A 22,634-nucleotide genomic window follows, 5' to 3' on the forward strand; every position below is an offset into this window, starting at 1 on the left:
TTATTTGAATAATGTAATCAAAGTATTGTGTACATATGAATAAGTCTTCAATGTCACAATGAACCCAATGTCGTTTGTATTTCTTTTGTCATATCAGGGTTTTGGTGGACTTGACGTTATTGTTACATTACACACAGACGCAATAAAAAGGCAGTACCACTGCCAATAAGTGTCCAGCAGGCTCCAACCCAGCGCGCATTATATTGTCGACCTGTGGGGACGGCAGGCAGTAACGTGCTGTGCTGTGCTGTGCTGTGCTGTGTTGCCTTGTGTTTGTTGATCATACATAGGGACGGCATAAGGGTTTCAGCATTACTCTACAACGATGAGATACCTAAACCGTTTTAGATTCACTACACCTATATATTCAGAGAGCTTCACAAAGGACTTATTGGAACGCCTCAGGAACAAGGCGTTTGCTTTGTATTCCACGGTGATCAGATATACGGGTGACCAAACGCTTAGTGGTTTTGTTTATTTAAGAAGGCAAGGTACTATCAACAGTGTGGACACGTACTTAAATAGCATAGCATCAAACTGCCGAGTAGAGGTAACACCAATTCCTCTGTGTGAGTCCGCCAACACCTTGCTCCGGGAGTACTCCTCGCTTGTGCAGGACGGCGGTGGTGTGCTCGAACAGCAACACGGAGAGGAATTTGATATCAGAGCGGTGACACGGTATACGTTTGCCGCAACAGGCTACACTTCCACGGATCTATCGTGTCTGGTGGCCGACTTGGAGACATCCAACTATGTATCGTACATAGTATTATTACAGGAAGATACCGTGCGTGGGTTCATACATGCAAAAGATGCCAAGTGCTAGCGGCGCATTAGGAAATCATTATGCGGCAACCTGATTATCGAGCCAGTCCATGCAGGCACAACTGACGGGGACGCCATTGACTTCTACAAGTCCATAGTGTCCAATGGAAACGCTGCCGTTCTATGTGTGAAAGACCAAAGAACGGACGACGTGAACAATGTAATTGCTCCAATACACAGCTCTACTTTGACAGGGGAGTCCAAGTTGCTGGTTCGAAGATATACGGTTGAAAACAAACCCGGGTGTTCTGATGTTATTGTTATACGCGATCTGCCAACAGGCACACCGATACTCGAACAACCAGAGTCGCAGTTGCCCGCTGTGATTTCTGAGACTCAGAAACCGGAACCTGTATCGGCGAGTACTCTAGCTCGCCGCGCAACGGCTACAAGAAGAGCTAAACGATCAGCGGTCCGCCACAGTTCCAATTCCAACAGTCGTCGATGGAACAGTGTGTTTCGCAGAGAAATTAACTGGTTGACACGCCGTAAGCGTGCCACCGAATCACAGCCCATTACCTCGACCGACATCGACACGTGCGAAACCACCAAGACTCTGTTCAACATCAACACCTGCGAAGTGCTTCTGCAGTTGTACCACCACCATCGCTCATTTGTCACTGTAGTGGATTGACATTACATGCGTCTCGCGTGATCACCATGGACAAGTACGACATTGTTGCACAGGTAGGCAAAGGGGCATATGGTGTTGTGTACCACGTTAAATGTCGCGTTACCGATCAACGCTATGCGTTGAAGTGCCTCCGCAATTACAAAGACGGCAGTATGATGGACTCCACTGTCCGGGAACTGTCTTGTCTATCGGCTTTGAGAGGCCATCCTAATATAGTGGAGACGCTGGACTGTTTTCTTCACGATGGCGAGATATCAACGCTCATGCCCTACCTCCCTTTAACGCTGTTTGAGGTGATCTACCAGGGACGCTATCACTCGGGCCTGTTGTCGATTACGTTTATCAGCCGTTTCTCTCTGAAGATTGCCGAAGCTCTGTCTTACATGCACGGGCTTAACATGATACACAGAGATCTGACACCCGCTAATGTGTTGCTCACAGCGGACACACTAACCGTGAAGGTGGCAGATATGGGCCTTTCTAGGTATGCTGCGAAGTCCATGAGTTCTGGGTTGGTAACGGAGTCCTACAGAGCCCCGGAATTATTTGACACAAAGAAGGAGGGTATCGCGCAGTATACCTGCGCTATCGACATGTGGAGCCTGGGCGTGCTGATAGTAGATGCCATGGAGTCGACGATGACCTTTCACAGTAAAAACTTTCCAACGTATAAAATCATCAAGGAAACTCTCGGCCGCGACGACCACGACGAGGAGAGCATCTGGAATCCCATGCGTGTAATGCCCACCCTGATGCGGTGTACGGCGGTGAAGAGAATCGCGTTGCCATTGCTGCAGTACGACCCGAAGCGCAGACTCACTGCGCGGACGTTACTGGATGACAGTAGATGGAAACGGATCGCCGCCGCGATCACCGATGTTGATATTGACCGTGTGAAACGTTACGCTGGCATTCAGCGCACAGCCTGTAAATCCCGCTAGTGTGCATTTGTGTTGCGATGTGGGGACACTCATATGTATGTGTATATGTTTGTGCATTCATCCAATAAAGCATCTCACTCCCTTTGTCATTGTGCAGTCGTGTGTTTTTTTTTTATTTGCGTGGAAGACAAGATTGTTATGCATACAACCAGAGTCCATATAATAACCAAATGTTGACACCGAGCAGACCCCAACAGCATCGTTGTTCATATGTAGAGACACGCAAACAGTGGCAGGAGCAACACTTTTGTGTCGAGTCCTCCGTTGCGGCTGGCGTTGGAACAGCACACGTTGACTTTGTTGATCGTGGCTTCTATGCTGTCAACTGTGAACATATACCATGGTAACTAACACGTAGTTTATATATTACACACATATACAGACGTGTGGCATTCGGCTGGCTTACGTTTAGCTAATATGGCATACAGCTGCACCTTGGTGGTGTCCACGGGCTGCAGGGGGTCCAATTTGGGTATGTCAATGCGGTAGTCGTCTGTGCACACTAAGGATAAAAAGAGTGCATTGGTTTTTTTTACTTGAAACCAAATCCAACAACCGCGGCGATATCGTGATATCGCAGCGGGGCATATGTGCGTACTACGTACAGCGAGTGGTAGTCTGCGGTGTCATGTGCTCGGGTTCCTCTGCCGTGCTCCCAGTGGCAGGATCATCGATTGGATCAGCGTCGTCCGGATTAGCGTCGAGAGACCGACTGACTTGTGAACAGGACTGATCCGCTTCAGCACTTCGCCGTGTGTACATGAAATACTTGTAGTTTACATTGCCGTGCCCCACAAACGTCGTACCGTTTGGGGGTTATAAAACAGCCACTGGTCAGCCTTTGTGTTGGGCTCATAGTGTGGTTCCATATCTCTATTACACGCCAGATGTCGGGAGTCTCAACGTGAAACGTGTAAATTGCGCCGACTCCATCTAGCGGAGTGATAACTGCTGTGCTGTCTGTTATGCTACACGGCGTCCTTCCCGTTCCACAGCGCGCCTTTGACGTGTAATAATATAGACCTCGATCGATTGGCTTTGCGATGACAGTGAATCTCTTCCCGCCTAACACATATTGCCCTTCGTCGTTGCAAGTAAGAAATCGAATGGTGACCTGGTACCCCAATCCAGTGTGTGTCACTTCATACAGATGGTGGCTAGCTGGCCTGACGACCTGACCGTTTTTTCGAAAGACAGAAGTAGGACTTTCCAAATAGCCAGGTAATGGGAGCGAATAAGACAGTCTCCCAAATACAGCTAGTTGTTCTTGGCCAGCGTAGCCAATCGCACTTTGGCTGCAACACTCCAGCCAAAGTGCTAGCAGGCTGACTAGCACGCGAACGCAAGCTTTTGACTGCCACATGTCTCCCAGCAAACCCACTTGCAATCGACGAACACACCGGTAGTCTTGGGGCTCTATACGCTTGTGAAAGGGTTCGGTGTAGTGAGTCGGACCGACTGAGAACGAGCAACCGCCGACCTAGAATGCTGACAGAGACATTTTGTTCGGTACACACTGTTCTGTTTGTTTCCACTGAACATTGTGTATAGTATATGTATTGTGTGTATGCTGCGTACTTTATACATCAAGTGGTACATATGTGGTCGGTACACTGATGCTTGTGTGTGTTTTGTGTACCATGTTTTTACAGACGGCCGCAAGACTGGCCGACCTAGACGCCAAGGGCGGCCGACCTAGACGCCAGGAGCGGCCGACCTAGGAATATGCTGGCTGTATGTATGGAACACGAGGATGACTTATGGTACACTTGCTCCGAGACCCAGCTCGCAACTATAGAGAAGAATGACACCCGGTCGGTTTGGGTTTCACCTACACAATGCGCTCACAGTGACCATGTGTTGCTTTGCGACAGCATTGCGATCAGCCGCAAATACCCCGATGAGAAGCATCCTTCTAATTGGTGGAAGAGAATGTGTGGTAGCGTAGCAGCTTTGCTGAGAACCACCCCGGTGTGTTTTGAACATGGAGCCGGCTGCTTGTCTAGCTTGATCACCGAGGCCAAGGGGATCAGATTTCCCACCATACCTGAGATACTGTCAGTGGACAGCTGTTCCGGCGTAACGGATTACTACATAGCACACAAGCTATTTGCCGCAAAGGTGGTGCATCTCACAGATGTAAAACCTGCCAACGATTTGGTCGAAGCACTGTTCTGTCGCGATGCGGTTCTTCGCTACAAGGGTGCATTGGGTCTCATGTTCACGTACCCTAGCATCATGTCGGATGACTACGAAGGTCTGATCGCCAGGTTTTGCGGAGACTATATAATTTACACGGGCGACTTGCATTTCACCGGACACGCAAATCCAACTGAGCTGCTGAAACAAATCACCTGGTGTTTGACCGAGCTCATACGTGTCAGCTTCGCAGGCTGGGGTGGGACATCGCACCGAGGGCATCTGGTGCTTTACACAAGAAGGAAACTACACTGAGTCCCTCCGTTACTATCACATACAGAGGGCCTTGTGTTTTTAACCTCTTAAGACCCGAACTCTTCCACGACATGCAGTTTTAATTTCTCTTTGATATTTGGGCATATTGGGGCCCGATCAATGTAAAAACAAAGAATTACCAGATTTTTTTTTACCTTATTTTTGTTTTTATGAAAAATGAGAGCCACATATGAGGATATTCGTTTAACATTTTGATAGAACAGTAGCAGTATAATATCCTCGCAAGTGGATATCAGGCCCTTGTAGAGCAAAATTGAGTATTTTGGTCTAAATAACCCAAAAATGTGATGTCCCCATATGTGGACGCCAGGTCCTAGGAGGTTAATGTTGACCTGCAGTGCGGGATTGAGCTTTTTCCTCACGCTGTTTCCTTTTACCAACAATGTGTTGCAGAGAATGCAACGAACTTACGACGGACAAATCGCAGGTTTTGGGTGCTGATGGGCGCGCACCCACACAACACTCGGACTCAGACTGCATAAGCTCAAAGGCGGCCGATGGACCTAGGACAGTGGAATCGGCGTTGGGTCTCAACGAAACCACCAGAGAGTGTCCTATGTGTTTCGCACACGAGCGTGGCTAATCGATCGACCGCCTAGTGTCGCTGATGGAAGCGATGGAAGATGTCGTCCAGTGGCATACGTGTTATGACCACGATGTCACGTGTTATGACCACGATGTCCACGATGTCGTCCAGTGGCATACGTGTCCTGGTCATAACACGGAGCAAGAGTTGTGTGCCTCTGTTGCTGGCGGAACGCAGAATGTCACGTTTCTCTGTACTATAATACGTTATGTGTAACCTCTTGAATAAAGCCGTTGAGATGTGTGTACAATGTGGACCGTGTCATTGTTTCAGGCCTTATTTCATTTTGACTTTGATACATTGAGTCGTGATGATATGGTTATACCTTTGCAGGTGGACAAATGTAGACAAACACCCAAGTACTCATGCTTAACCTAACATCTAGCTGTCACATACTAAATAAACTTCCCCCTCATAATGTCACACTTAATGTACGAGTCACGCGTCAGTTACCAGACGCGTGTGGTTTGAACAGCACACGAATAAATAAAGATGGGACATTCCACACGTTGTTCCAGGGTGGTCATTTATTATCAAATGTGATACAAAAAACAAAGTATGCAAATGTCATCGTTTACAGGTCAGTATCAGCACAGAAACATCGACACATAATCACTTGCGAGACACTAGACGGGTTCCGTTTGGCATTTATTTGGAGGACAGTTGCAGTCTTCTTCGGAGTGGCTTTTCGTGTCTCCCCAAGTTGGGGAGCCCTGCGGTGTGATCTCACTGCGGCACTTTTCTCAGTCGCGATACGCCGCCAACCACTCGTACTCGTCGCTGCCAGTCCACTCGACCCTTGATACCCCACGTTCTCCGGGAGACCGTCTCGGTGGCAGATGAGGATAGCCTTCCTCTAGTTCACAAGTACCTGTCGGGGGCTTTAACTCTCTGCGAACAACAGGACGATCCCCGTGTGTCTCGCGCGCAACCCGGTTCACGGCGGGTTTAGTGTTTCTGTTGACAGGAGGCGGTGGTGGCAACACCAAACGTCGTCCGCCGTCGTAGCAAGCAGCCTCGCGGTCTGACGTTACTTGTAAGTCTCCCATCATATCGCAGATCCCTCGAGGAGACGAGGCCTCTCGGTTGGCCGTTTCCAAGCCTCTGATCATGTCGTAGTGATCTTTATCTACCGAGCGCTCGATCGCCTTCTTTCTGCAATACAGCATGAGCGACTCCATGTTCGAAAACACAAAGCGATCGTGGGGTTCGATGCCAGAAGACAAAACATACTCCACACATTTCCCGTCTGGATCTTGAAACACAATCCGATCGGCGGACCCACTGCCAGAAGACAAGACGTACTCTGTGCATGTCTCGTCTGGGCCGACCGTGTATTTCCAGATACACCCCTTGCCTTTAGTGAACAACTCAAACGTGGCTAGGTCGCCGTCGGGGCCATGCGTCAGGGCAATGTACCCTGGTCCCCGCTTAGCCATCGCAGAAAAGCATTGGGTTCTGCTTAGGAAGTAGGGAGTCGCACTGGCAACGACGGCACTTCGCCAAGTGGCAAAGACGCACCTGTCACGTTCTCGCATCTTAATCCTCAAGGCTCCTTTTCGGTTAAGCTGCTCTGCCATGGTGTGAAGCTAGATATATATGTATGTACCGTGGATACACTGAGGATGTGCACGACTGGTTGTCCGATGAGTGTTAGTACTGTTTCATCGGTACATGCGGTTTCGCCTACAAGGCGGCCATTAACATTGTGACTCTGATGCACATTCTTGTGAACCAGTTGTGTTTTACACGCAAGGTGAACAACGTTTCGTTGAGATCGTGTTCCACCAACCATCGAGCTCCAAGCGACTCGACCCCGTAGGTCAACGGCGTTGTTCTGGTCCATTATAAAGTCAAAGTATTTCTCGTACATCGGACTGAGGTACACCAACAGCTGATCCCCGTCGTGAATCTCAATGCCGCACACGTCCCTTTCCTCACACGCGTGTAGCTCGCAGCCAGCGAGTTCGTCCAGTTCACCCTGCACGGGCAGCGGGTAGTTGGCATACAGATTATAGAACCTCCCGTTGCTAGACACGCTAGCGTGTTCGCATATGCGGATGAGGTTAGAATAGGCCGACATGGACTCCCTCATCGTTTGACCACACAGCTCCGGATTGCTGGTCCACAGCGATAGTGCCACACTGCGGTTTCTAGCTCTGATCGACCGGAATTTCATGTCCTCCGAACTACTTGTCACGTACACCAAATGGCCTTCGCTGGTTAACCAAAAGGCCCTGGGCGCCTTGGGTCGCCGATCGCACTGGCGTTCGAGATCCACGTCGTTGGGCAGCTCACTCGTCATCATAATTCTGTTACGTTCGACCAAATCTCTATCGGTTAATGCATCCCCTCCGTTGGTGAAAATGTAGCCGTTGTCTGTAGGTGTACCCGAAAATAACCAGCAGTATCTGAAGTATATTTTATTCGGAAGGACAAACTGCATCAGAGAGGCCTTGGTGGGACACCTCAGTTCTTTTTCCGTGTGACACAACGCAGGACTATTTGCGAGAAGTCGAGTGGGACAGAGTTCCGCGCCGTCGTCGTGGACGAAATAGTTGTAGCTTCCGTCCGCTGGACACTCTCCGGCTGTGGCGATGTTGCACCGCGGTGCGCTGTCCCCGTGTGCGGAGGATACCCAGTGGCTGTTGACAGAGTTCACCAAGGATCCCATCGTTACATCTCAAGTGGCTCCGATCGGGGTGTCGGTGGACTGTATCCGAATCAGACTGTCCAAGATGACGAGAGACAGCGAGAAGGAGAGGGAACACACCGAAACGATCGCCGAGTACACGCAGTTGCTCATGAATCGCACAGCACAAGCCCTTTTGATACAGCGGCTCGGCTTAGAAGGAGCTCGGGCGAGAATGCGGACTTTGCAAACGACCAACGCCCTTAGTAAGCAGGACTCGCATTCTGTCATGTGCAGATTCGGCAGCATGATTGACCGGGTGTTTGAATATTTCCGAGTCAAAGACATGAGACTGGAACCCTTTCAAATTGAACTCCTGCGAGGTGTGGTGTTAGGTGTTACGCTCACACAACTGGGCGACAATCTCTACAAGTACAAACACGCATTACTGTCCAAACTCGGACTAGCTCCCCTGGGATCCGAGGCGTACGACCACGCGAAACCCACGCAAAGTCACTGGTATCACATAGAGAAGGACTTTGAGCGTTATGCAAATCCGTACACGCTTTGCCTAGCACCGAGGCAGTGCGGCAAGAGTCTGATGATGAGACTGCTCCTAGTGTCTGTGTTGTTGCACTTGGACATCAACGTCATGGTCCAGGCTCAAAATAACCACATGTGCACCACGTTGAGATTGGGTGTAGAATCTGCCATGGAAGAACTGCAGAGGTTGCCGTCGTTCAAGGAGGAAGAGAAACCAGTCGGCGTGTACGGCAGTCCTGAGAATAGGATCTACAGATTTCGCAATGGATACAAGGGCTCGGCTTTTATCCACTTCCTAGCTTCTAGTAACGACGTAAGTATCGCTGTGTTGGTTTCGATGCCTTGTCAACTTGACCTCATTTCTGTTTCCTCAAGCTTTCCTTCTTCTTCTTCTTCTTCTTCTTCTTCTTCTTCTTCTTCACACACCCACGCGTGCATATATATAAAAACCGGGTAAGTGGCGTACACACGGTAAGTTCTGTGTTGCTACAGTTGCTACACGAACATAACCTTCCAGCGCACCGATGGACTCGAACGCCGAGCCCGCTGTTACGGATGAGACGACACCTAGTCTACAGGAACACTTCTTCTTGACAAGAGGAGCGGAGGCCAATGTGTGGCACCTGTGGAATTCATCTAGTTCGGCCTTAGCCTTACGCAAAGACGACATTGCCCGTGTCCACGCAGTGAGGTCGGACATGGAACGTACCACGTTCTGTCAAATACGTATCGTGCGAGACATGGCGGTGCCCGGGTTGAAGAATCATCAGTGTGTGGCAGGCCATGACATAGAGCTCCAAGAACCTCTCGCCGATGTCTCGCTTGCTGCCGCTGACAGCGAGCTGGTGCAAATGTGTATGTCGAAGGGAATAAAATGTGCTGCATTCCTGGAGCATTACGTTAAACGCGCTGACAACGTGGAACTTGACCTGGGCGAACGCATGCATTCGCTGTTTGTTTGCGCGACACGAGAAATGCTGACCAGGAAGTACGATATAATGCACCATTACCCACTTTTCAACCGGATGATGAGCATGTACTATGTGGAGAAGGACACCACAGCCCCCCCTTCGCTGCAAGATGTAATCGATCACGGAGGGCTGTTGGACAAGAGTGTTGGTGAACACGAGTCCTTACACGGACTTTCGGTTACGGATGTTGAAGTGGTGGCTTTTGGTGTAGAGTTCAGCAACCTGGACTGCAACAGCGAAGGACAGATAGGAGACAGCTTCATCCTGTTGAAGGCCAGGATTCTTTTTGAGAGCTTCATTGCATTTTCAATACAGAAGTGAGATTGTGAAGTTTCCCCACACTGTCAATCTGTAATGTAGCCAGACTCTAGGTTTAAAGCTGACTGCTTAATTCTCCAATAGTGTCAATATAAAATTGTACTTAGTAGTCAGTATAAGCTTTTATGTGATATAAGTTTGCATATGATAGAATACTGCATGATGGGTTCTGTATAACTTAGACTGTTTTTAGTTCACTGTGACCCGTTATCATGCAGGGAAGGAGCAGTTTCACTTCGTGCCAGGTAGAGAAGCCTCTCCTGGCACACACACACACACATAGACATATCCACATTCCAATGTAATAAACGAATGCACCTTCTTTTGTATATAAATAAAGGCAAGTGAATGAACAGAGCGCAGATCACAGGGGCCCTACTCTGGTGTGAGCGTTCTGTCATCATGTCCTTCCAAGTAAAAACTGCAGCGTGTGTGTCTCCACTCTCTGACTCTCAGCTGAAGAAGTGTCTTTTAGAATGAATCTCTTGACAAATAGGATACAGCTTCATCCTGTTGAAGGTAAGGATTCTTTTTGAGAGCTTCTTTGCATTTTCAGTACAGAGGTGAGATTGTGAAGTTTCCCACACTTTCAATCTGTAATGTAGCCAGTATTTGGGTTTAAAGCTGACTGCTTAATTGTGATGTTCTCCAATAGGATACAGCTTCATCCTGTTGAAGGTCAGGATTCTTTTTGAGAGCTTCATTGCATTTTCAATACAAAGGTGAGATTGATTGATTGATTGAATCTTTATTTTGAACATGTTAAAAAAGTACAACAACATAGAATTAAAAGAGACAAATAAACAAAGCAAAACAAAAAGAAAACGAGCAACCACAACTACAAATAACTTTCATGTTCAAAAAGGAGCAGGAAGAAGCATAAGCTTATTTATTCCCACCCCTTTTCCACTATCTAGTAATCAATAGACTACAGAAATACCTCCTTGCAATTACATTATATGTCATGTGTATTTATTTATCTGTAATGCAGCCAACACGTCTCTCCAGTTGTAATAGAATGTTGGTTTAAAGCAGCCCGCCGTGCCTTTAAAGCACACTGTGTAGTTGTGATGTTCTCCAATATCGACTTGTGGTATTCCAAGGTCAGGTGACAACTTTATATTGAAATAGTACACGGGTCCAGCTGGTGGTGGCTCTAGGTACAGTGATTCTGAGCTCAGCATGCGTGACACAGAGCTCGACTGGTTGAACAGCAAACACAATATACAAGCCGTAGGACTTGCTCTGTATGTTTTCATGGCGTCGTTGTCACACCTCGCGATGTCGGCGTACGCTTGAGGTGATATCAACGCTCTCAGCGGCCGGCGTTGGCCGTCAGCTGCGCTGACCAGCATGCCTTTGCAGTTATGTGCGTTTGAACAAAATGGCAACCGTTGATCGTTTAACATTTGCAGTAACAAGTCTCTATTGTACGTGTGTCAAATGTGGGCCCTGCCCGGTATTGCTCTCTCTGCGAGAGACGCCATCAGGGGCTTGGGGTTCTTAGCCAGCAGTTCCATTAGGGTCAGCACCGGAGTGCAGCTTGTGCACAGAGCCAATCCCTGAGTAGAATCGCACGCACACGGCTCGGACGTGGTGTGCGTGTCAGGAAACAATACTTTGATGTCAGACGGAGAAATGTGTCTGCTTTGCGACACTTTGCGCAGTACACGATGTCTGATCTCCTGTCTATAACGGTCCACTTTGCTCACGTCGCAAACGCGCTGTGTGTCATCCACCGGGCAGTCCGCCGTAGATCTGGTCTTTGGCCACAACGTGCACACTTGTAGTCTCCCGTGAACATTTGACACAAGGCTCGCCCGAGCTACGCCCAGCCGAGCATCCGGCACAGAGCCAAAGACAGCACACTTTTTCTACAGCATCCTGAAAGGTCGAGCATATCCCGCACACAAAGCGTGTAATGACCTCACACGACGTGAAGTGCGGCTGACTTAAGTACCATCTTGGATTGTCTCCTAAACACATGCTGCAAACTCTCACGTTGCAGGGACACCGAAGCTTGACGCCTGCTCTGTGTCTGTCTTTGCTGCTTTTCACCGAGGTCACCCGACACACTAGACACTTCGAGTCATTGCTGTTGTGTTTTTTGTGTCCGGGCTTACCCAGTTGGCCGCTCCGCGTGTCTTTGTAGCTCGTCGTAGATACGCGCCTGTACAAGTTCGTAGCTTTGCGCAAAGACCTGACCAGTGTGTCTTTGCGTTTCTTCCCGCAATCTCTCAGCAGGTCTTCTGGAACCCGAGTCGCGGACAACGAAGCGTTTTCGATGGCGAACCGAGGGCTTTGCTGTGCTCTATTCAAAGCACTGTCGCTGGAGCCCATGCCTGTGATAGACGACATGGTCTACGTCCCCGGGGCGGAAGGCTTCCGTCTGACTGAAATGATGTCGGTGGCCCCGTGTCCAGATCACAGGTTCAACTTTGCTCACAGCGTACACGTGCTGTTGCAGCGGACCTCCAGTTCGGCAAAGGCACGCTGTCCTTGTGATCAGCGTACAGACCCCAAAGCCGGTGATATAGTGCGACGAGTCGATCACGTGAGACACGACCGGGTCTCCGCGAGAGCAGCAGGATATCGAGCGCGATCCGGTGGCAGGCCCCTATGGGCCTTCGAGATGAGCCAAGTCGTCACAGCGTACAGATGGATATTGAACCATCGCAGCACGGACTACACCAAGTGTTGCCACGCTGTGGTTGTGTATCAGATGAAGAGATCCAAGTGGCTGCCTCCGGGGCTTTACGTGTACAGAAGAAGGCCTACGCACTTTGGCTGTACAGTGGACAGACCCGTAGCTGTGATTGAACAATTCAACCTTAACCGAACAGCCATCGACCCCGAGCTGCCGAACGCCATAACGATTGACATGTTCCCAGGCTGCGATAACTACAGCGCCATGTACATTGTGACGCGCAAACAGAGCAGGCTCACACCCGAGTACGGCAATAGGATATTCGGACAGCTGTGGCGACCAGCCCACCCGGTCCGCGCATGACGTCCGACTCGACAGCCCTGTGAGCGGCGACAGTGCACGGCAGCCGGGTAGGCTAACAGAGCAGCGCGCCCGACAAAGTCCACTGCCGACAGTCGACACGTCGACAATGGAACGGCCTGACAGTGTCCTGTACTCAAACGAACACATCGGACGAGCCAGAAGTACTGCGTGTTGCAACCAAAGCCGATTTGAAGTTTGTAGGTAAAGTGTCGAAATGGAGGTCTAACGGAGTGATGTACAACGACCTAAACGATGCACGCTACGGGACGACACACTCCCCCTACTTTACAATGACGTACATGACAGCCTTCAAGATCCAGAAACACAAAGGCCATGCCACTAGGCTGATGTGAAGACAGATCCCCGACACGCCTCAAACCAACCCCACCGTAGGCTTAGAGAGAGTCGCTTGCGAGCACGGTTGTGATGCCAACGACCAGGAGGCGTCCGGTGTTTGCAGAACAGCTGTCGAGGATATCGACTCGAACTACATGATGGGCATATACACATGTTCTAGACTCACGAGAAAATTTACCCGTCCAAACGAATTCACCTACACACCATCGGATATGCCATCGGTGACAATAAACTGTAAGACCGGCGATAGGGTCTACTACGCTGTAGATCTATCGAAGCCACCCGAGCGGGGGTTTCGCTACGTGTGTCTGCACGTCAACGAATTCCCGATCGGCATGAGAATAGATACCATTCTCGAGATCAAGAGCACACAAGCCTTGTACTTGGGGCACGTACTGACCGCACAGAACATCACCGGGCTTTTGATCCACAGGATTTTCTCTGAAGACGTACAGTTATTAGAGTTTGTACTGGACATGCACACGCGATTGCAGATACACCCGTTTGTGGCAAGAACATTCGCCTTGCATCTGATGAAGATGTCCTTCACGGACACAGGCGTCACCGCGGCCTTTGTCGGGGAGCATGTGGGCGAGTGGAATTTAGGGGGTCCGGACGGATTGGCAAATATGACCGACAGCCAAAAGTGTACGCTGGCGTACCACGTCACCACTTGTCTTATCAAAGCACAAATCCTGACAATGAGTATACTCGGGTTTCCCTTGTTGAGACTACACCCTGGTAGGATATGGAGAGATGGCGCGCGCTTCAAAGTGGATTTGCTGGCATGTCTGCTCGATCACATCACGTCCAAACTGAATTCATAATAGTGCTCATAATAGTCGAACCAGTGCAGGCAGCGGACGCTCTGCCACCGCCTACGTTGATCCCACAACGTCCATCGAAAAATAAACGGCGTCATTCTTCGACCACAACGAGGATTCCTGCACGTGAGCCCAACGAAACTGCTCCTGCTCGAAGACAGCTTCCTGCGCCAAGACCATCCAAAAGAACAGCCCCCCATGGGTCAAGTTCTATACAAACCCCAGCCGTGTCACAAGCATGAGCATCCCGCCAGAGAGCAGATACCGTGTCACTACCACAAACACCACCTTCCCTCGAAACAGAGCAACCTCCCCGACCCGCATCGCCCGTCCCTGACACTGAGAGCAATCAGAGCTACGCGTATGCATTGAACCGCGGTGTTGACTATATGAACACATGTAACAGTGTTTATTACGACGGCTGATTTGTCTCCCTGTTCACTTTGACCGGTACATGTATATATTAATGCCAATTTATGTGTGTGCGCGCCTGTGTGTTTGCTTTAATGCTTTAATGAGTGACACAACTAGTCCCTGCTGCACTGGGTTTCATTTACTATATATCCACAAGTGAATTTTATTATTGTCAATGTGAAACTAAACATGTTCATCTCTGTACAGAGGGCAAGGGTTCTTTATTATACACACATGAGATTACATTTGCTGTATGTCTACGAGTGCTTGTTTTTTTTGTATTGTACATTCAAGGACCGCTCAGGGCATTGTTGCCCTAATAATAGGCTGGAAATGATTATTGTCAATGTGGAAATAAACATGTTCATCGCTGTACAGAGGGTATGAGTTCTTTGTTATACATAGAGAGGTTTTCCCGTGGGCTAATAAGATGAAATGTACTTCTTCCACCGAAAGCCATCTCTTCGGTGTCATAAGTAGAGTGTACAAAGCGTTTTCACAGTCGACTTTATTGTCGTTAAGGTACACTGTAAATTCTTGGTTCGCTCTGTCCGCAAAGATATGAGCCGCCATTTTTTGTACCAATATATCTCGTGCCTTGACTAAACATTCTTGCTCCAGGTCCAATAACACCGAAGCGGTGTGAAATCCGCAGTACCCGTCGCCTTTCACCGGTTTCACTGCAATGTCATTCAAGCGAAGATATTCCTTCAAGGTGTCACCCACGGGTATCGATCCCCGTGGTGTAGGTTGGTCGCTGATGACACACCAACCGTGCTGGGTCAAATACAACGCACCGTGGGGCTGGTTTACATAGTGTGGATTGAACACGTTGTAATCGCTTCCGTGCACGATCACTTGGATGTTCAGCCCAAACATACCTCCGACTATAGCCGTTATCGGGACAAACTCACGCTCTTTGTCGCAGATTTCACGCAGTTGCACAATATTGTTGCACACCGAAAGCGTACTGGGTTGACTTGGGAGTCTTTTCACTATCAAATGTACCATAACTGCGAGCGTTTCTGGTGTTCTGGGCTCGCTAGCAGCATGAGACCGTTTAGTCGTGAGCACCCATAACGCTTGTATCAACCATGGATAAATGTTGTCAGCATTCACGTAGTGGTGGTCCTTGGACCCCTGTACACTGTATGATGTCTGGCCTATGTTTGTCATACAGGGATTGTTTATCACGGGATCGTCATTTACTGTGTACAGCTCTTTGTTCACATGGGCCAGCTTCGCCAAGAACGCGTCCTCCTCGTCAAACCCCAGATTCTCGACGCTGTCGACCACAAGTCCCTTGCATACACAGTGTTGGCTTGGTACGACGCCCTGGGACACACTAAGGTTAGCTACAGCCAGTGTCAACATGTCCACCTCGACGTCAGCATCGGGTTGATGTGTATTCTCCTCAACGGTGGTTTTATTTGAATTTGTCGTCTCGTCGATCGGCTTGTCTGGTGTCGACACGAGACCCTCGTCGAGTGATCCTGCAACATCCGTGAAAGTAGTGACACCGTCCTCCAGTGTGCCACGGAGCGATTCTTCTGTGTCACCGTGGTCCGTACTGTACACGAATAGCGAATCGCACCACAAATCAAAGTCTCGAACGGCGCCATCCACCAGTGACGTCGACATCCACCAGTGACGTCGCCACGGGTCTCATTGTGTCTGCGCTCAGTTTGCCCTTAATGCTACTGTGAAGACCGTACGCTATGTTACCCAGGTACTCGAACTTAGGCCCCGTATTAGCATCGGCCTCATGTCGACTGGCCTGACCGTGATGTTCGGCGAACCAATGGTCTCTGCTTTCTATAGCCATCTTCACGTTTCCCGGTAGCAGGGCGGGTGTGTTCGGCAAGCATGTCCCGAAACACCAAGTGCATGGCCTTTGAGATTTCCCCACTTCTGTACTCCACCACTGAGTCGGCCGCGTCGGAAATGTCAAACGTGCGACACAGACACTTGTCGGCGTCGGACCCCGACTGTAACAACTTGCTCCGTAACGTCGGGTGAGCGTATATAGCCGATAGATACACCATGAGATACCAAGCCGCGAAGTATAACAGTCCTCCCGAAGTAACGCAGACCAAGTCGCACATAAGAGTTGAGGCAACGGCATGGCGAGACTGAGACAGCGCCGTGACCCCGCACGCGGCAAAGCTCAGCGCTAAAGTCGTGCCCCAATCGTGTAGCACAGGGGTGTCCAAACTTTTTTCACTGAGGGCCACATACATAAAAATATAGGAGGGGCTGGGCCACTTACTAGAAATTAGGTATATAACCTTAACTTTAGTGTATTAAACTTAGAAAAATCACTTACAAGTGGTCAAATATATTATATTGTTGAATATAATTAAAGACAAAACTGCCTTTCCATAAATGGATCTTTATTGATTTATTCAGAAAAAGCTTTGGTAGCTCATTCTCAGAACAGCAGCCTCAGATTTCTTCTTAGACAGAAGATTTACAGCACAGAGAAAAAACAATAAAGGGGAAAATGGGACGGGCACATTTCAAGTTTGTTATTTAAGTTATTAGGCTTAGCAACACACCTATTAACGTTCGTTTGAAACCGTTATCAACATTAACAGACTGAACTGGACAGGAGTGCATATAATTTTAGTAAATTATTCTGGTGAGTATCAGCTGCGCTGGGTATGTAAATCGGGACATCCAGCCGCGGTGCTGATCGCCACTCGTGCCAAAAATCCAGACAAATGTCACTTGATCAAGGAGCAAATCTGCATCAGATGAGATCAGCTGACTTTGCGTGTACGTGGGCAGTGCACACTTCTGTGATTGTCCTTTTTGTGGAGCAACTGCCTCGATCGACAGTAGCTCCCCCTGGTGTTAAAACTAAGAAGTGCAATACACTCAAGCAAAAGTTGAAGTGCGGGCCATATTCGATTCTATTTATAAAATTACTTGCGGGCCAATTAAAAATGGATCGCGGGCCGCAGTTGGCCCGCGGGCCGGAGTTTGGACACCCCTGGTGTAGCACCAACAACACGCCGTGGGTTTTGCGGTTATGCGTTTGACCACGCGGTGTGCTTGTTGCCCGGCTCTATGTCAATTGTAACCCAGAAACGATTGGAGATTCCCAGTTGCATTGCTATCATGTATTCCATTCTTGCGTTCAGAAGCCTGACTCTGAACGACAACACAGAGTTGTCAAACACTCCGACCGGTCTTCTCTTTGCCTGGAATGTAGAGTTAGATGAAGCTAAAGTTATCATGGCGACTTATCTGTCGTTATCCAACTCGTTTGTCCTGCCTACCGACAGTACGTTTGAACTAAGGGTGGAATCGCACGGGAGCTTGATGAAACTACGCAAGATGCTATCCGCTAACCCCAGGCCTTTGGTTTCGACCGTGAGACTGCATGTGCCGGGTACCGAAAGACCAATGGCACCTGACATAGAGCAAGGTTTACTCGACACACAAGAAGCACTGTACTTTGAAGGCAAAGAAAACGGAGACGCTGCTGCTGCTACTACTACTACTACTGCTGCTGCTGCTGCTGCTGCTGCTGCTGCTGCTGCTGCTGCTGGTGCTGCTGCTGCTGCTGCTGCTGCTGCTGCTGCTGCTGCCATAACGGCCGAACACACTCAGGGGGCAACGGATCGCGATGAGAACAGAGCGTCCGATCGTGTTCTCCCTTCGACAACAACAAAGCCGAGATTTGGATCGCACATGATTCCGACGGGACACTGTGTGTTATTTGGTCACGGTGTGGATGACAGCAAGTGCTTTGCACGTGTGACTGTTGGTGTGCGTACATTGGGTGTTTTGAACGTAAAGATATTGAGAGCGTGTGGGTTTTTTCACAAGAAGCATGGCAGCGGGAGAGCTGTGCTCCACATACCTCGGACAAAGGGGGTCGTTCCAAGACCCAAATGGCTGGGTGAAGACACAGTGTTAAGCGACGACCAGTGTGTGATTGAACTCAACGCAAGTCGCACCGACGGCCTACCGGCTCCGTTGATGGAGCAAACGGGTTTCTTCTTCCAACTAAATTATTCCCCATCATCCCCTTACGAGCGAGCGCAATGAACCGCATCGGATGACCCGGAGGTGACGATGTCCAGGATAGAACAAGCTATATGCAGCGACACCGCCAGAGGCTACGAGGAACAAAGGCTCGTACGCCTATTCAAGTCTGCGCACGCGAAATACGAACAATGTCTATTCGACGTAGTGACAGAAGAATGCAACGGTCCGTCGGCGTGTCAACGAGAGACGCTGTCATGGATCGTGGCGGCAAAGAGACAAAAACCCCCGGGGATGCGCGAGGAGAAAGCTGTCATAGGAGACGGCGTGTTCTTCCCTTTGATCGACGTCGCCGTGGACTCGGACGGCGACAGGATCGAGGAAGAGGAGCTGTTATTGTCTCCTCTAGCCGAATACAAACGCCACCTTTCCCGTAAGTCCCAACCGGGACGGCACGCGGTGGCCCGAGCCGACAGATCCGTGGGCGAGTGTGGTTGCGCGTACGAGGCCTGTTTGGACGAGGCCGTGTTACTCGGACACTACGTCAGGGTGACCGAAACGGTGGGCGCCAAAAGGAACTTCGACGTGAGTGCGTGTTTGACGTGTTTCTACAGATCGGTGCATTCCTGCGTGCCCGATATGAAAGTAGGGGACATCGTGCTCGATTACGAATTCGTGGTGCACGGTAGAGGCCGGCTCCATCCAGTGTATGCGCTTCTTAGTCATTTGGCTCAGAGTTGCAGGGTCAACTGCTTTCCCTCGTATAGACTGATAATCCTGAGTAGACACAGGGGGGCTTCGGTATGGACTAGGGGCACGGATGAGACAAACTCTCGCATGTTGCGAGCCAACACGGTGGGCGCTTTCCTATGCGCCCAAGATCACAGATTGGCCACGCTACTCGCGAGATGTTGCAACCCGACGCCTTTGCTGTGCTAGGAATTCTACAACGGCTGCGGCCTTTTGCCTCGCGGGGACAAAGAAGAGCTGCTTCGGGCAGCGTATTCCAGGACCCTAGGACCGGTGTTTGAATTTGAACGGGTCGACGCTTTCCCAGGGAAAGTCACCACTAGCTTGGGCGCGTGGCGTCCTCAGATGTCAAGCGGTTCCCGGGTATAACTGTTGTGGACGGCCACACCATAGCGTTCGCCTCGGAGTCGCCGTTGTTCTACCTCAGAGGCGAGGGTCCTTTGGTGCAACACTTGGAATCGGTCGCGGTGATAGTGGACAGTAGCTCGCAGTACAGGACGGACGTACTGAGAAACGAGACACCCGACTGGCCAGATCCTACTGTCATACGAGACCCCATAAGACGTAGGCCTAAACACGCCGTCCTCGACAAGATGTTCATGCGGAATGGTTACAGGGACCCGTTGGACGTATCTAGTGTGGAGCGAAGAGCGTGGTCTTCGCTCGTATGCGCGCAATGGACTTTTGTCAAGCGCCGCGGTCATGGCGGTGTTGAACGCGACTGGGAAACCGAGTATCCTGTATCCGAGAGCCTAGTCAGCGTAGGGCCTAAGGACCCCCGGGTGTCGCTGCTATCAGATGGCTGTGCGGAGCGCCACCTGAGCGTTTTGGAGTGGCGGCGGCGTTGCAATCCGGGGACAGCACGCTGGGTCGCTTCGAGTTGCATTCCGAGATGGCTCGGCTCAAAGACCCGCTCGTGTGGCGAGGCTTCGACATCTTGTGTTTGCGTGTGATGGCCTGTCCTGCCGAAAAGCTGTGGTCTACGGGTCTCTGTAAAGTATCGAACCACGCGCTGGATGCATTCGGCGACAGATCCGCGGTTCCAGCGGCACACCTCGTAACAATAGTACACTCGAACGAATGGTACGCGCGTCCTTTGGGCACCAGCGACACGGCCGTCGAGTCTAGCCTTCTGTTGTTTTCCGACGCGCAGGTTTGTTCGGCGGCAGAATTTGTTTACGCCTTGGCTCGTGTGATGCTATCCGGGAACGTACACGAAGAACTGGAGATTAGGTGCTTTCGCGAGGGAGTTTATGCGTACATTCAACGGTCTGTGGCTTGGTTCGCCAGAGTTTAGGTCCCGTAACGTGACCGTGTTTACACCAGAAGCCGAGCGTGACACCAAGCCGTGGACGCACACCTCCCCGCGGGGGTGGATGTTTTGAAGTCCAGCAGAAGCAGTTACATCGTATCTTGTACGTCCCAGTGCGCCGAGAGATTGGACGTGAAAGCGATGCTCGCTAACGCCGTGGCGACCGAGACAGTGAACAGCTTTGGTAACCTAGTGTTGCACGCGGATCGCAAAAGTGTACAGCTCTCACGGCAACAGAGGGAAGCCGGACTGCATGTCGCTGTTGAGACCCTCTACTGTGACAACGCATCGCAAGGCGCCGAAACGGCGAAAGGCGATGAATTGGACCGAGTCTACATTTACTGCGATCGTTCACTGAAGCATTTTTGTGAATTCCACAATGTGCCTAAGGGGATACGGGGACCTGAACTGTGGGCCAGACCTATACCCTGGTCCAAGACCAACCCGTCGGCTTATTGTTTCAAAGTATCTCAGTTGAAATACAGATGGGAGTCTGGGGTCGATGAGCCCACGCGGGTTCCTGTTCGCGCCGCCGCCGCAGCTGTCCATTCTCAGTACGAGACGCAAATTCACAGGTGGCAACGGTGCGCCTCGGATGGAATGCTCATCCCCAAAAAAGCTAGGTTTTGGTATTCGGTAGATCACAAAAGATCGTTCGCGAGAACGATTGAGCGCTCTTCGGGCAGCGAAGAAGAATCGAGTGAAAGCGAGAACTCCGACGGTCGCCCTCGGGCAGACCTGAGGCCCGAGGACTCGGATTCGGTGACATTGGGCAGCGAGTGGTACGACGAGGCTGCGGCTGGTGTGCTGGTACTCAATTCTTACATTGCCATCGAGTTTGCATATGCTACCCCGGCCACCGAGGGACACGTGTTCTTCGACCCCATCCGCAACAAGGATTACGCCAGAGTAGTGCAGTTGCAGGAGGACGGGAAGTTGATCAAGTTCTACAAGGCGTACAACTACAGATCTCTGACGCGCGACTTGTACACCGTTCTGATGTACGGATGCGGGCTAACGCCGGTGTTTGCGAAGGAGAGTGGGATCGCGCACTCAGATGCCGCGGCTGACAATGTGCTGAATCTAGCCCTGTGCGCCGTGGCGGTATCCCATCACATAACACCAATGGCCCGCACCCCGTGCAGAAGTGTCGCAGTTGTTACGCCGGGAGGTCGCGAGCAAGCCCTAGCAATCGCCAGAGGCATTAACCGTGTCGTCGTGGTGACAACGCCTCGTATTAAGCGAAGGGGAATTGTGGCGTACTCCTTCAAGCGGCTACCCGAAACGCTAGAGACTGAATTCAGAAACGTGGCTCTACCTAGGGGTATAACGTCAAGGTTCAGCAACTGTCCGTGCCCCACGGATTTCCTATGCCATGTCGGCGTGTCTCTGTACAGCAAACTGATGCAACATTGGCTGCATCTCGCCAAACGAGGTGACGTGAAACACCCTACGAGTTCGCGGGACCCGAGATGGATGGGCCTGACTTTGTGTCTCGCCGAATGGGAGAGGAAACGGTCGATAGCTGACAAGTTGACTCCGGGGGCGATAGAGTGTGCGCTTCAAACGCTCCGTTGACCACGCTAGAGCTTTACGACATGGCCTGTCGAGGCAGAATAACGGGAACGATCGACCCCAGGCTGATAGATTTCAGTCACAGAACACAGCGAGTCCACTATGCACAGAGAACTCACAGTCTCAACAGAGATCCCGCGCCATTTCAACCCCACAACCGCAGGACACGGCGAGTTCACTATGCACGGAGAACTCACAGTCTCAAAAGAGATCCCGCGCCATTTCAACCCCACAACCGAAGGACATGGCGAGTCCGCAAAGCACGGAGAACACACAGCGATTCAGTGCCCTAACAACCTTACAGTCGCAGGACACAGTGAGTCCCCAAAGCACGCAGAACCCACAGTCTCAACAGAGACCCCGCGCCATGTCAACCCCACAACCGCAGGACACTGCGAGTCCGCAACGCACGGAGAACCCACAGAGGTCCCGCGCCATGTCAACCCCACAACCGCAGGACACAACGAGTCC

At 50.6% G+C, this 22,634-nt stretch overlaps 1 protein-coding gene and 1 pseudogene across 1 annotated transcript; both read left to right on the forward strand.

The window, feature by feature from the left end:
* The first annotated feature begins 1,485 nt into the window (after window positions 1-1,485).
* LOC148100055 (cell division control protein 2 homolog 3-like) lies at window positions 1,486-2,400 on the forward strand. Its single transcript, XM_087850518.1, has one exon. It carries the CDS (start codon window positions 1,486-1,488, stop codon window positions 2,398-2,400), a length of 915 nt encoding a protein of 304 aa, XP_087706644.1.
* A 13,996-nt stretch (window positions 2,401-16,396) lies between these two features.
* LOC148100056 (uncharacterized) lies at window positions 16,397-22,166 on the forward strand (annotated as a pseudogene).
* Window positions 22,167-22,634: the final 468 nt, after the last annotated feature.

This window comes from Neolamprologus brichardi, chromosome 13, assembly GCF_056152115.1.
Source record: "Neolamprologus brichardi isolate AB-2024 chromosome 13, ASM5615211v1, whole genome shotgun sequence".
In the NCBI taxonomy this organism is placed as follows: domain Eukaryota; kingdom Metazoa; phylum Chordata; class Actinopteri; order Cichliformes; family Cichlidae; genus Neolamprologus; species Neolamprologus brichardi.